Consider the following 15,932-nt stretch of genomic DNA (forward strand, 5'->3'; position numbering starts at 1 on the left):
TAGCACAGTGTTGTACAGAACTGCAGAACAATAGTGCAGTCTAGTATAGCACAGTATAGCACAGTACCGCCTGTAGTATAGTATAGTAGTACAGTACAGTGCAGCATAGCATACACAGTATAGTTATGGAGTAGTCTTAAAATCACACACTATAATTGTTGATACAGACTGACAGATGTTTTAGTCCTTCATTTCCTTAATGGGAATTGAACCTCAGACTAATGTATTGTTCTCTCTATCAAACACATTCACACAGGAACATTACAGTTGAAGACAGTTGTGCAGTATTAGACCTAAGGATGATATGTAGGCTACTCAGTCAAACTGATGTACTACATCCCCTGACTCCTGTTATTTCTTACCATTTCAATTTTATCACAACGCCCTCTCAAGAATGAAACTATAGATTAATTTTCTTTCCTTCAGTTGTTCAAGTCATAGAAACATCATAAAAAATGAATGAATTTGTAACATCAGGCACTTCAGCTACGCGGAAATTGATAATGTGTGTCTGCATATCTATGCTGTAACAACAACAATGTCCTGCAGACATAAATCTCAGATGCAAGCAACTCTTTGTTTCTCCCAGAAACTGCTCTCTCCTCTCTGTAGTGAAAAGTGTCGCTGTCTTCAGGAGTTATGTCTAGATGAAAGTGTGTGACATGTTTATTTTTCAGTAGCTGGTGAAGTGAGGGGAGACAAGTGGTTCAGTAGACAGAGTAGTGCATAATACACACAAAAACACACACACTATGCTGTTTCAAGTTTTGGTTGTTGCTGTTGTGGACAATGTTTTGAAGAGGGTTTATGATGCAGAGATTCCAGCAGAGAGAAACACTTACAAATATCTACCTTTACCTCTGCCAGATGAAAAGTCTTTGCATGGGTTACCTCACAAGCAGAAAGCCCCAAAATAATGAACTATGAATGTCACTATATACATTTTTTATCTAGAGCACCTGTGAGCTAATATGCTGCAGTAGCTTCTGTAGTTAGGTTTACATGCAGTAAAAACTTAACTACATGCGGTAAACCTGAATACAGATAAGCACAAAGATGGACAGGTTGGAACAGATGCTGTGAAAAAGAGATTGACAATCAAAGACAAAGGGTAAATATGATTACACATCCAAAACGACAAGAAGCAAAGTTCTTTTATTCTAATTTCAATGTAATATCTCTGCATCTCTTTAAATTGAAGGCTTGAGGACTGCACATAGCTCCAATCAATCTAATTCACACTCCATATACGGCGTGGTGGTAGATGGGGAGCTATAGAAAGGATTGAAGACTGTGGTGTAAGTAGGTTAGACCCCAGGGGCCCTAAAGACACTGTCTGGTTTCAAACTGCAAAAGAATTATGACAGGGTTGCAACATCTGCTGCCTGAAAGACAAGACAGTGATGGATGGCCAGGTGTGTTTTGTGTGTGTGTGTGTGTCGCAGTGCTGCACACACACACACACACACACACACACACACACACACACACACACACACACACACACACACACGTACAGTCCAGGAGACGGATCATGCATACTGTATGTGCACAGTCACACACGCCCACGAGCAGACTGTGCTGAGGCACCGGTTAAATAAGCAATGCACACATTTGTGACAGATGGCAATTTCAATTTACTATGAACCCACCCAATGAACGGTGTTTGCCAAACATACGGATGCACATGCGTGGTTGTGCACAACACACACACACAAATACACACACATGCACAAAGTGACAAAAACAGGCAAACTTTGTGATGGCTCACTGTTTAATACCTGTCAACAACTTCCATATGAATGCATTTCCAGTTGAATAAATAATCCCATCAGAGGAGATAGAGATTAATGATGTATTTATCATCCAATGACAAGAGCTCTACGCTACACATAAAGGATCACTATATACATGTCAATGACAAAGTCTGTTTGATAAGATTACTGAACAGTAGGAAGCATAATACCACTTCAGTGCCAGGAAAACGAAGGCTACATTCACAGAACATGACGTGAACCACATACTTTGTAGACATGAACTTTCCCAAGATGAAAGATACTTCCTAGAGCCATGAATCTGTACATATTAATGTAAAAAGACAGAAAGACCAGTTTTCATCAACACACTACTTGACATACTTGTCGGTCCTAGTGTTAGCAAGAATCATAATGTTATGTCAACACTGTGTACCTTAAGGCCTATAAGCCAATAACCCTACGAGGAGGAATAGCATAACTATGCCTGTAATTATACTGTAGTTACCTTATGCATCATTACAGGCATCACTTATCATGTATTCAGTATATAGCAAGTGCAAAAGCTCCTGACATGTTGTGGCACGAGAGACGGAGCACAGGAAAAGGCAAGTGCTGACAGTGAAACCTAATCTTAAGTATCACCTGGGTGTAACACGTCAGTGTTTGTGTACTAATGTGTGGTTTTGTGGTTCACTGTCAATTTCATTTCATTTTCTTCCAGTGTACAAATTTTATTCTTACAAAAAGCTGTTCAATATTTACAACTTTCTTAGATGTCAGATACCCCAAAAACCTAAAAGCTATTGCTCCGTGTTTGCATCACCCCCCTCTGTGACTGCTGCATTTGGGCCAGGTCTTGGAGAAGGAGCCGGGCTGGGGGCTGCGGGAGTCTTGCGTCCAGCGGGGATCGGTGGCAGGATGGGTTTGATGTTGGATCCAGGACGTCTATCAGAAGACGGGGACACGACTGCAGCTAGTCCGTCTGTGTCTGGATGGGAGACATCATGGTTTTGGTCTGAGGAGGAAAGGATTTCTTTAATATAGGACAGGAAACACTGCAACAAATCTTTAGAACCTCACAGTCAGCTCCATTATCTGTACCATTTTGGGGATTTACAGCGTTTCTTATGAATGACTAGTACACATGAAAAATTCAAAACTTAAAAAGATTTTAGTGTTAAGCATAAGCATTAAACCTTTTTTTCCCCTGTGTCCTTTTATAGATCAAAAATCTTCCCTCTCTTTGATTTCATATATATACTATATATATACAAAAACACACATTTTATATCAATGCAGAAATGCCATAAATGATAAAAAGCAAACAAACAAGCAATAATAACCTCTGAGTGTTTCCAAGGCCTGTCCCAGGACAGAGATATCTAATGGTTCCACTATGCCAGACAAGGCCCCAGCTGAACTGGGAAGAGACAGTGCTGAGCTGGCGCGGGACTCATCCGAGCTGCTTGTCAAAAGAGGACAAAGAAGAGGACGGAGGGAGAGATAAACCACATATACAAAGTGGAGCAAAAAAGAGGGATGAAGAGAGAAAAGGGAGGAAGACTTTGACACGATGAGAGGTGTAACGCTGTCCAGGTAAATGTTGACATGATGGTACAAACCAGACCGGGAGATACAGTAATGACAGCACATTTTGCGTGAATGCCACAATATCAGTTTTGTTTTTATAATTCGGTTATGATCATTGGTGCTCGATATAAAAACTGTTCATTTTGATTTTTTTTTCTCAACAACAACACACATAAGACTACACAAAGGTCCCATCACACAAACAGGATCTTATGTGATGAGATAGAGACACGCAAGTAAAGACACATTCCTGTTGAGTAGACAGGTGTCTGGAATCCTCTAGAGAAATACTGAAGGGCTGAGTAATGCTACAGTAACTGTAAACACTGGGGGCATGTATCGCTCAGACTGCGTTGACAGAACTTGAAGATTTCTAACAAGTTTAGTGAAACTCGCCCTCTCCGAACATGATCCCACAGGCAACAAATTAATTTGAGTGAATGCTCACAGTATCTCCGCGTGTATCTTCAATGTCTCCTTTTGAGGGAAAGCACTGGAGTAAAGTGTTGCTAATTTGTGCAGGCGAGAGAAATCTGTGTGCTGCTGCATGCACCACACACCCACATGACCACATACATTATGTCCATGTAAAACTAATTCAATATACTGTATATTTGTGCAGAAAGCCTGTTTTACTGAGTGGAAGTGTACAGCAAAAGATGGAAAATCTGAAAGCTTGGGTTGGTGTCTTTTTGTGTAGGCAAGTGTGTGTCCTGTGCAGGTGTGTAGGATGTGTGCTCAAATGTGTTCCCCCATGGCGTGTACCAGTAAAAGGCACTAAAAGTGAACATATGTTGGAAAAATGCTACCACGAAGCAGTTTTCTGCTTCTACATTTTCAGCATGAGATTATGTATTATAGAAACCACAAGACTTCCACTGGATTCTCAGCCCTCATCATAAATCAAAAAAGCTATCATTACGGATTTAGAAACCATGTAGTATGTGAAATCTCACACAGCTTTGAAGTTCATCTATATGCATCTGTTTTTCTTGTACAGTGACATCTGGCTTTAAATGTGAATTTTAACTGCATTGGGTTGAATGTATGAGCACCTGCAAGGTGTAAAGGGTATATACATCACACATTTGTGTTTGTGTGTATGTGTTCTTACCTGCTGTCCTCACTAAAATGTGTCCCAGGATCATGATGCTGCTGTAATGATGGTGCTGTTTGAGGAGAGCTGTGATAAACAAAAAAATAAGACTAAATTCAATAATTCTTCTTCAGCAGTATAAATCATAGGGAAAAGCAATTTCACACACATTAAAACACAGTCCGCTGGAATAAAATATGCAATCATTCACTCTTGTTTTCATGCATATTCGGCGTAGCTCGGAGAGGTAAGAGGTACATTTTAGGACAACTGAGTGGAGAGCAGGACTAAATGAGCCCATCATATTAAAAAACTGTTAGATTCAAATTATTTGGGCACCTGCCACTTCACCCTCAAGGTCAAACACTAACCCAAAACAAACCATCAAAACGCAGTTAGGACAAGTGCTGCAATTAAACCAATTTGGCCCAACTCAGAGTGCCCACTCGAAATTAAGCACTGGAGTGCAGTGAAGTGCGCGCTACTTATACTGAACCTTTTGAAGAGCTGGCTGTAGACCCCTGGACTCTTCCCCACTATAGCCTCTCTCACCAGCTGCTCACGCCTCCTGATGGAAGCTAGCTCCTGCAGAGAGGAGAGGAAGAGAGGAAGAAGTTTAGATGAAGTGGAAGGTGAGATGAAGGAGAGACAAACAAAGATTGCAGATGAGGAAGAGGAGAGAAAAGTTGATGTGGATGGTGATTGAAAAAGGGGTGGAAAATGGGAAGCAGGAGTGATTATGGACAGCAGCAGGATGAGGAGGAAAAGGAAAGGCAGCATCCTGTCAGAGGACTGCAGATTATTTTTCCATAAACTTGATAAAGTCTAGATGTCTGTTTAGCATTCAGTTACTGGCTTCATTACCAATACATTTTTCATCAGGCATGTTGTAACTCACAGTGAGACTCTTTTCAGGGCTGAGCTCTGCCTGGATCTTGGTGAAATAGTTTCTGTAGGATGGATCTGAGGGGTCTAGAGCTGTGGCAGAGTGGGACGCGAGTGTCCCTGATCCTGACCTCGATGGAGGTGAAGGTGGTTTCTCTTCTGGCTCATGACTGGAGGCTGAGAGAGAGACGGATATTATACTCTATCAGAATCAATACAGTGTGTGTAGGATGGTTTGCACAACATACCACCATATGCAACTAGAAATAATAGAATAAATAGTCACCCTAATAATTATATAAGTCACACTCCAGTTACTTTGAGGGACACATTAAAACTGCTCAAGTAAAATAACTCCATGTCACTTAGTAAGTTTTTCAGACTTTAAAGCTTCTCAGAGCCAAAGAATACATAGTACAACTGTTCCCATGGGCTGAATTATACTTCTTATGACTATTAAATGGATTTTACATGAAAAATTGGTGGCGTAAAAACACTGGGAGATGCTCCTGACTGTATTTTACATCCGATGCTTTAAGTGTGCTGAGTTAATTGAGTTTGCTTGAAGAAACAAACACAAACACACCTGTGGAAATGTTGTTAGGTGATGCTCTGTTGCTGTGGCTTTCTCCTTCCTGCTCCTCTAGCAACAGGTACTCCCTCACTACTTGCTTCAGTGTCTGGAAGGCTTCTTCCCAGTCATCTGCTCACACACGCAGCAAAAACACACCCCCACGAGACAAAAAAAAGAAGAAAAGTGCTCGTGAACGGAGCCAATGTATCTCCCATCAACAGTAATGACTCAGAGATATGGGAACGATGACCTTAGTGTAATGAGGTGCGAGCGAGCAGTGCATAAAAGTGATGAGTGTCCCGCACTCCCTGTATGTTGATCTCATTAATAGAACAGCTAACATGTCTGAGTGCTTTCATGAGGGAATGATAAACACAGCTATTCTGCGCCTACATGCCCTTAATACAAGTGGCAATTGGATTGAAAGTGTAGTGTATGGATTTTACTGAGGTGCGTTAATTTATCTAAGGCTGTACATGTGACGCCTGGGTGAGGCAGGGTATCTTTAGCTTTGCAACACTTAGATGACAAAGAGCAATCAGAGCAAGACCTCCCAATTCTTTTCTTACAAACATGACATCAGAGGGTTGAACGTCGGTAAAGAAAATCTCTCTCCCCTGGGTATCAATTAAGTGCTTCCGTAGCTTTGAGTTGATGTTTGTTTTATATGAATTGTAAATATTTATACCACTGTACTGCAATTAAACATTAATTAAATGATTAGCAAAATGAATCAAATTAGCTACTGGGGAATATTAAATTACCGTTAACGTCCTCTGAAATGTAGATGAGTGAATACACTTAATGTTCATAGTAACAATAATTCAGTGACAAAGTGCTTCCTTGCCGTACCACAGGGGATGACGTTATCGAAGAACCCCGGCCGCTGTCTGTTGGTGTTGGCGTACAGCTCTATGCGTGACACCGCCATGTCAATCTGTGGCTCCGTGTACAGACCGCGGCTTTGTAGGTGGCCCGTGTACTTCTCCACTTGGGTGGGGATGAGCAGGATGTATCGAGGCTCGAAGAAGCTGTTCTTCAGACTGAACACACCCTGCGGGGGGAGAGACGAGCTCTTTGCTTTTCTGGAACAAAGCAGGTTCAATATTCTTTTCATCGTGAGTTTTTACATAATGCATTACCTCCAGCTCCATGTGCACACAGCAGGCCAGTCCTTCTCTAGCTACGTCCTCTATGGCGTCTCTGGTCAGACCGTAGCTGTGACCCCCATAATGCATGGTCTGGATAAACTTACCCTGAGAGGGGAGGGGAGGGGGGTCCAGTTATGAGGGGAAAAGAATGAAAGAAGATTTTAGTGCACCTCTTTATTGCCCCACCACTCATCCATAATGATGAATAGACCAGTTATGAGGCTCCTTTATCAGCTAAAGAGGACATAATACCAGGCCCACATACACAACTCCAGCGTGCTTCATCAAGATTAACTACCTGACGTTGTTAGCCCACCTGTGAACTGAACTTTCAACCTTGTGGTCAGGTCAAAAATCCCCCTTTTTTGTTACTTCTCATACATGACCTCTGGCCTTTCCTGTGCCGACCTCTGGGGCAGTTTTCTTAAACAGCGTAGTATATGGCTCTCAGCAAGCTGATGAACAAGTCCAAGAATTCTTGGTGTTTCGTGTGTAAGTTTAAGTCAGTACAGAATGATGTATAAATAAAACTTAAACTATTTGTTATGATTCCAAAATGTTTTCTTGTTTGAAATCTATTACAGCAATTTAGCAGTTGTTTGTGCAAATGTCAGTTTTGAGTAGGTTTTTAAAGTACTGATTTGTCTTTTATTGTTTTACCGAAGACTATTTTTACTCCACTGCTGTGGTTCGCTACAATTAAAATCACAGCTACTGGAGAGCACAGACTTTGTAAAAAGTCAACACAGAAAATTGGCCTGTCAATTAAATGGCCACATGTGGAGCCAGTAAAAAGTGTGCTAACAGGAGACTGGTAATTTTACTTGTCAAAGTTTTACCCCAGTAAAAATAGTTTCAAGACTCCAAACTGCTTACATTATGAAAGATCACTTTATATAAAAAGAGTGTAGGGGACACTCATTAACTGTGACACACTGTATTTTATATTGTATTATTTTTTTTACTCAGAGTTTGTATGAGATACCCTGTGCCTTCTTAGGAGAAAGTCACATATTTGTTTGTGTGCTTTAACCTTTCTAAGTAGATCATTAAAAAGGCACAATTACAAATCTGATCCTTGTGATTCCATCTTACCAAATAGTAGCTATTCAGATGTAATTACACAGCAGGCTTCATTTTGTTTACAACACAATAAAGACTATAATAAGTGCTCGGAGCGGCTGATTGGGGTTAATTTTGTTTAACAACAGCCCCCTAGAAGTGGGTTCAAGAGGTCATGATTGCGTAGTTACTGATGAATAAATCTGAGGGGGAAAGGTTTGAAGAAGAGCAGGGGGACAGCTGACACATGAAAGGTGAGAGCATGAAGAAGAAGGGGAGGACAGGAAGGCAATAAATGGAGTAGCTTGCAGCAGAAAAATGGAGAGTGAGAGTGAAAGATGGACAAAGAGGGAGGGGCAGGCTGTCAACTTAACCTGATCCACTTCCTCTGCTGAAGTAGACAAAAGGCATCAATACCAGCCCAGTCCTTGCTGTGAAAATGACTTTGTGACCCCGACCTCTATCCATCATCCCCCGCCACTCTTACATAACAGGTTGCTTGACAGGAGGGACGAGATCAAAAGCAAATGTGTCCAAACCCCGGGAGATATTTTTCTAAAGCCCCTTTCAAATAAATGTAACATTTTTAAATCAGCCACCTAACGTAAAATCAGTTCACCCAGGAAAATCTTACTATCTCATCTACCCAGGTCATTGTGAGCAGTGAGTGAAGAAACCTGCTGAAGAGTTGTTGCATCTTTTAGGCAGGTATTAGTACTGTACACTACTCTGTGTGCTGTGCATAAGATTATTTTGAGTGCAAAACTCAAAATAACCTGCTATGTCAGGTGAACAAACCATATGAATCAAGCTCTGAAAGTCTTCCTCATTGACAAAATGGTAATCGACTCCATTCTCCTCTCCAAAGTATGGCCCCCTTGTGGTGTGACAGGTTCTGTGGAAATACACACAGGCAGGAAAACACTCAGGACTCAGGCTTTGCCATACCCAGACATATAATTTACGAGCTCTTAGTATGTGCGAATCCTAGATCTGCAACCACTAAAGAGGACCAGAGAGGGGCAAAAATTCAGGACAAGACCCCTGGGTTTCTGGAATGCTCCAGACAGTAAAGCCAACCCACCAGCTGAAAACCAGGGATATGACATTTCCTTAAGACAGAGGTTGGACTCACTTGTGTTTCACCCCTGCATTTAAAGGGTGAGTTTAGATTTGACTGTATCTGATACACACTTTTTCTTAACTTGTGCAAAGCCTCACAATAAGCACTCCATAAATAAAATGTTAGTATCATTATTACTGTTGAGTTGAGTTTTTGGTTGGTTTAATCATTTCACCTCTCCATGTTGGCCATGAAGTGATCCACTTGTGCAGGGACTACATGATATCAAATGAGGGACAAAACCTGCACTCCTTATTCCATTCAAGATATTATTCTGAAGGTTAGCATGCATTAACTGAAATCAAACTTTAACAGTCTGAGTTTTAATACAGACTAGGTAATAATGTGGGTGTTTTAGTGTGAAATTCTCTTTTTCGTGTGTCAGTGAAAGTGTTTCCCTGCTGATGTGTGGTGGAGGGATAAGTCCTGTTATTTACAGTGCTGGGATACAGCACTAACTGTACAAATATGAATACTTGTTTTGGCTACTTCTGAAGCTGCGGAAATCCAAATATGAGCTCTGGCTACACTTAACGATGCAATGTGGCAGAAAATGAGGACTGTGAATTTTGTCCTCCATTCCTGACTGTGTAATTGTGCAACAAAGAAATCAAAAAGGAGGGATGATTATAGAAAACAATAACTCTCTCGATGTACATATGAAATAATACTGGTAATAAATTGACATGGACTTGAATTAATCCAGACGAATCCATTAATGTTTATTTCATCATGTATATGTATATGATATTTGCATATTAACTCTTAAATTAACACATCGGTGCAGTTTTCAGCTCATTGTTTTGCATCACCAGGACCTGCCAGTACGGTTATATAGCAGGTATCTGCTTACTTTGCATAGCACTGTGTGACTTGTCCTGTTAACCATGTGTACTATTAACTGACATTGTCTGGACATGTGATCATGTGTGTGTAAATACTCAGGGACTGACCCGTATGCAAAGTATTCACTTAACTCCTGACACAGTCTGTGGGCCAGCTCTCTCTTCCCACAGCCCTGAGGACCTGTCAGCACCAGCATTGGATAGGGAGAGTCTGCATTGGGCAAGGTACTGCTTGGAGACAGACACACACACAAACTCAAACTCAGTTACCTGCCTTGGCAAAGGTAAACTTGGCTTACTGTAACTAGAATAAACCATGAAGTCAGAGCACAAACTTCTGTGTTCTTTAAAGCCACACCTTCAGTCAATACAAACAGGAATCTTGTGGGCAGTATTGGATGTGCTCTTTCTCAAAGCACGGAGGAGAATGTTAAATTGACTCTAGCTGCAGCATTTTATTTGCTGATGATGGATGTTTTCAAAAAAGTGCTGATGCGTGAACTCATTTTTTTTTTCTTTTAGAGAGTAGATAATATGAGCAATACAGGAACACTGCAGATAAAATCCTGCTGAATCCTGTTTGAAAACAACTTTTGTGATGGTTGATTTTACAAGATATGTACGATTACGACTAATCATTATGATCGTATTTAAACCTTCACATTCAGGATGCACTTCCAAAATACTGCTTAGGGCTTAAATATCTTATCTGCTTGTGATAATATTGTTCAATTATTTGTACCAACCTGTCATAGAGCATCTGGGGCTGCATCAGCTGATACAGTAGGTGGGTCATGTGATTTCTGGCTGCCACCACATCCATAGGAGGATCATATTTGTTCACTGATGACACCTGGGATTTAGAGTTAATGACCATTATCTTAAACTAGTCTACAAACAAGAAATGTACACATATGAACCTGTTACAGGTGTTATGATGTGTATTCATACCTTCTCTTCAGCACTGACTTTCTCTTGGTCCAGCACCGTAAGATGTTGAAGGAGAAAAACAACTGACAGTCTGTAGTCCTGTTGCTCCTACCAATCACATTCACATGGTACATATTACACAAAAACATATGGTGGAGCTGAAAGCATGTTCATTTTCTGTGATGTATCATCAAACTGAATACACCCAACAGAGGTTACCTGGGTAAAATACCACCAACTTTAAGAGGCAATACACAGATGGAAGTCATCACAGAAGTTCAAACGCAGACAGACGGGTACTGAATGCATGACAGTGGATGCAGAAAAGTAAAGTTGACCCCTGCCATGCATAGGACTGCACTCATGGTAGTAGTTTGTGTTCCAGGTTTGTGTTACCTGTACAGGGTTTCCCAGAAGATTGAGGTCCCTCAATAGGAGAAGATCATGAATGTGCTTGCACTCCTGAATTTCAGTAATCTGAGAAAAAAAAAAAATGGTAAAGTTAATTTGTAGTTATTGACTTTGGAAACTGGCTGAGGCTGCAAGTTCATTCATCAACTTGTTTACAAAGACTATTATGGTGTCATTACAGCTCTCTAATTGGGCTTGTTTTACTTTCGTGTGTTTTTGGAGCTCCAGCTTGAAATGTCCTCAAAGAACCCTGAATATCTACCTTCTCACACACTGTGACAAATTATGTGCTAATATGAATGCATTTTTTTATTTCAATTCTCCAGAATGAAAACTGAAAATTCCCTCTATGATGCTTTCAATTCATAGTATGTTTCAGTACATTTATGTTGTAAAACGTATATATATATATTTTTTAATTTAGAATTCATATCCTGCCAGATTTAGTCTAAGCTGCTGTATTTCAAAAGGTTCTTTCACATCAGTACCAGGTTTTTCTCCAGGTTGATGGAGCCCAGTAGGTGGAGGTTCTGGAGACCAGACAGACTGGTGATGCGGTTAAGAGACAAGTCAAGAACCTGCAGACTCCTCTGATTCTCAAACCCCTCAATCCTCTCCAGCTGGTTGCCCCTCTGGATGGACAGAGAAGAGGACAAATAGAAGGCAAGTACATGATATTCATGCATATTTTTTGCATACATAAACAACTTCATATCGCACCAATACATTTTTAAGGATGTGTGATGGTTGCTCAGCATGGTGCCTGAACTTTGTTTCCCCTCAGTACTGAGTTGAGTGGCAGGCCTGCCTCTCTCTGCTAAATCCTGATAGGTGAGGACTGACAGCCAAACAGCTGGCGAGGTGCTAGCGCAGCACGCTAACCAACTAAAGGACCAGACGTGGGATCTCCTCCCTTGTCAGGGTCCCCAGACTGATTCTCACTAAAGTTGTTATCTATCTGGCCACACCTCGCCCTGCTCTTGCCAAGTATGTTGCCTGGCAGAGGGATGCTGTCAGTGGGGTTGGGTGACTGTGCTGGTCCCTTGAAGCTCTGGGTCGGTGTTGTGATGAGCCGGGAAACAGGCTGGCTGACAGGGCCGTGCTGTTTAGGGAGGCAGCGTGTGAGGAAACGGGGTCAGGGATGGGATTAGATGGATGCTGGATGGACAAGGTACGTGTGAGTGTGTATGTGTGTGTGTGAGAGTCTGTGTGTGTGTGTGTCTGTGTCCTGAACTTGGTCCAGGCTCACTCAAACACCAGCAGCTGGTCCCAAAGCAAAGCTGCAGACAGGGGCAGACACAGCCAGACCGATGGCTGCTGACAATGAGGAAACACTGATAAAGGACAGACAGAACATGCATGTGCACACAAAAAGAGGGAGGGAGAGGGAGAGGGAGAGAGAGAGAGGGAGAGAGAGAGAGAGAGAGAGAGAGAGAGATAGGCCTGCTGTTGGACCATATGTTGATTCTTGAACGGGGGGCCAGGGTTTTACTGAATGTGAAAATGGATCCAAAAAACAGAGACATAAAGAAAAGACAGAGGGGACAGAAGAGAAAGATGAACAGGATCAGGTGAATTTGGGTGCACATGGGGTACAATACACACATCAAGGAAGTACAACTCAAGCAGTGTTTGTGTGCAGTCCACAACAGAGGGAAACAGCCTCCTGAAAATGATGCCATTAAAAATAAAATGCCATTTCTGTACCAACTGCACGTATGAACCTCTATGTGTGAGAGAGGAACCTACAAGGCAGAGATGTGTGAGTGGCAGCTTGTCCAAGCCACTGATCCTTGAGATCTTGTTGTTTGCCAGGCTGAGATGAGTGAGCTTACAGCATTGCTCAAGACCAGTGATTTCCCTGAAGCTGTTGTCTGAGACATGGCAATATTAAGAATAAAACAGGAGAAAATACAGGTGAATAGCATGTGTTTTAGTAACAGAAGTTTTGACATGTGTAGCCAAAGTACAGTAGAGGCTGGCCTGATGAGTTGTGTGCAATGTGCAACATGGGTGAATGTACAGTAAAGGAGGATACAGTCCAGATCCAGCTTAGTAAGAGATGAATAGGCTGATAAATCCTTCATTTTTGTCAGACGATTATGGGAGAAATTGACCTCCTGGAAAAAACAAACAAAAAAACAGCACACTATTAACAAAGGTCATTAGTACATCTCACTTTCTTTGGCTAAATCCAGAGATTGTGTAAAATAATTTTCAATTCAGTAAAGTTCACTGTCATTCAAGGGCAGTTAATGCTTTGTAAGCATATTCAAAGTGACTACAGATGGGCTATGGAAATCTAGGCCCATCTTGGGGGAATAAGACGAGAGAGTGAAGCCCAAGCCACCAATCAAATGTTGTCTTATCCTGTCAGCTCAAGGTCCTGTGTTACCTTTAGGTTCTTGGGTGGCTGGAATCCAAAGAAGTTGGAAATTTCATTGTGAGAAGCATCCAAGATGACGAGGTAGGGCATGTTGTTCACACAGGATAAATCTAGCAGGTAGAAAAGTTGGAGTAACCAATCAAAAGCATACAGAGAAACTAAAGGACATTCACTGTAAATAAATCAGGTCATAACTACATCTTATTATATCATTTTGCAAAAGGCTTATAAAAGACCATAATAGGAAGAGAGAGACATTACCTTTAATTTTGTTGTGTGGCAGCTCCAACTTTTGAAGATGGACATATTTGCACAAAACAGAGATGTCACTAAGACTGTGATTCTATGGTAAGAGACAAATATAAATTAAAGTTAGTCTCAAAATAAACTGCAAAAAGGCACAATGAGAATGTAAATAGACTAAGTGATGTAAATGAAAGAGTTAACACACTTGTAAGCCACAAAATGCTATTTATGACTGCAGTGCTACTGTATGTCTTACAGGCAGAGACAGCTGATGGTAGGAGTGCTGCAGTCCAGTGCCAAGACGTCCAAGGTGGGTTACACAGCTGGAAACCAGCTCAGCTGTTAAAACGCCGTGCTTCTGTAGACATAAACATAAAACATACTATTTGATTAGGACAGTGAAGCTAGCACAGGGAGGCTTTGCAGCATTTGTATAGCATAGCACAGCACGAGGGCACTATAAGCATCATCTACTGTATAGAGCTTATAGCTTCCTGCAGCTAAAAGCACACGTACACATATTCATGCAGGACACACACACACAGACACATTACTTAAAGAGGCACAACACTAATTGATGGTAATGCCGCTATTACAAATTGCAAATAATCAACCATTTGACCTTGCTGTGTTGTTTTAATTCCTCAGACCTCTTGAATAAGGTTACCTGCTTTACCTGTTGCATAATGGAACAAATATGGAGGTTTATTCAAACTGCTTCACTAATATGCAGCCTGTTTAAAGAAACGGATAAAAAGTTTGGTAACGTTACAGCGAAACATAGCTTGTATATTTTGCCAAGTTGAAAATAAAACATGGAAGAGACTGAAAGTAAAAAGTTTTTTAAGATGAGACACGAAGCTTACAAAGTTTTACCGGCTGAGATCTCCCACTCTGCTTACCTCCATGTCTCTGCTCTCTTCTAGCTCACCGCAGCTGGGAGCCTCTGCTGCGGGAGCCTCAGTGAGGGTTCCCGGGGGACAGCAGCTAGGCGACGGTGGGGAAAACTGTGGAGCCGCTGTTTCCTTCATTATATCACGATGACAACTCGGCGACGAGGGACTAAACACTGACTGACAAGCAAAGTCGGAACTTCATGATGGGGAAAAAGTGTCTAAAGTAACGGCGTTTCATCTAGCTAACAAGCAGACTTCCACTGTCTTTCAGCGTCCTCTGATGTCGCTTAGCAACAAAAGCGAGGTGAATGGGATTGTGGGTGATGTAGTTTTATTGTGAGCACCTCGATACTGTATTTTACTTGAACTTCTCGGGTATTTTAAGGGAAATGGTTACATTTGCCAGGCAGGAACGTGAAAAATGTACAAATCTAGATCTTGGCATGGAAGTGGGTCTTTAAAGACTTACTTCAGAGAATCAGGGGGTTATAAATAGGTCCAGGTTTTGTCATAGCCTACAACTTTGGGCGGCAGCAGGCTATCACCATGGTGTACAACACCTGTGTAATTTAATGTTGTTTAGCAACCAGCAGCATGTGTCCTCCTCATCCCTAATTCTGCACCATAGGACACATGGGTAATACTATTAACAGCTCACATTGACACTTGCATTTTTCCTTTACATCCTCAAAAGTAACAAAACACACAAAACCTGAGCAACATAGTTGGAGCAGCTTGAAAAAGTTCAAATCAAGCTGTGATCATTTCTAACTTGTTTCCATTTCCAAGAGCAGATGGATAATAAGAAGTTTGCAAAAAAACAACATTTTAAAATATAAGTGTTTACCCTTCTGTGCATATATTCGGATTGTGCTTTAGGCCACAACCATGCTTGGAAAAGACTGCAGGCGTGGACTTATGTGTATGCACAACCACACAGGCCCGCAGATGGTATGTTGTCTGTGTTTATTTTTCCCACT

At 41.4% G+C, this 15,932-nt stretch overlaps 1 protein-coding gene across 7 annotated transcripts; it reads right to left on the reverse strand.

Moving 5' to 3' along the window:
- Positions 1-1,756: 1,756 nt before the first annotated feature.
- lrguk (leucine-rich repeats and guanylate kinase domain containing) lies at positions 1,757-15,245 on the reverse strand. 7 transcript variants are annotated; one of them, XM_085769632.1, is made up of 20 exons: positions 14,959-15,245; positions 14,313-14,414; positions 14,072-14,153; positions 13,820-13,920; positions 13,463-13,544; positions 13,174-13,298; positions 11,913-12,056; positions 11,410-11,490; positions 11,035-11,121; positions 10,830-10,936; positions 10,216-10,311; positions 8,914-9,010; positions 7,045-7,158; positions 6,755-6,956; positions 5,915-6,031; positions 5,342-5,505; positions 4,940-5,028; positions 4,462-4,530; positions 3,101-3,222; positions 1,757-2,772 (listed from the first exon to the last, which is right to left on the reverse strand). In XM_085769632.1, the coding sequence occupies exons 1-20, from the start codon at positions 15,085-15,087 to the stop codon at positions 2,558-2,560; spliced, it is 2,325 nt and encodes a 774-aa protein (XP_085625758.1). In that variant the 5' UTR covers positions 15,088-15,245; the 3' UTR covers positions 1,757-2,557. The 7 variants fall into 7 exon arrangements, with proteins under 7 accessions (XP_085625758.1, XP_085625757.1, XP_085625753.1 ...); XM_085769631.1 differs by having other exon boundaries at positions 10,216-10,314; XM_085769627.1 differs by having other exon boundaries at positions 10,192-10,314.
- Positions 15,246-15,932: the final 687 nt, after the last annotated feature.

The sequence above is a fragment of the Trachurus japonicus genome, chromosome 23 (genome assembly GCF_045865225.1).
Source record: "Trachurus japonicus isolate A0001 chromosome 23, Traja_1.0".
NCBI classification, from domain to species: Eukaryota; Metazoa; Chordata; class Actinopteri; order Carangiformes; family Carangidae; genus Trachurus; species Trachurus japonicus.

Bases quoted from the DNA above. Each gene is read 5' to 3' on its own strand.
- lrguk (XM_085769627.1), bottom strand. From the start codon at position 15,087: ATGAAGGAAACAGCGGCTCCACAGTTTTCCCCACCGTCGCCTAGCTGC. The intron at 13,545-13,819 runs GTAACACAGGAC...TGTTTTTTCCAG, and splicing joins AGCCACCCAAGAACCTAAAG to GAGGTCAATTTCTCCCATAA. The intron at 6,957-7,044 runs GTAATGCATTAT...CTCCCCCCGCAG, and splicing joins GTGTGCACATGGAGCTGGAG to GGTGTGTTCAGTCTGAAGAA.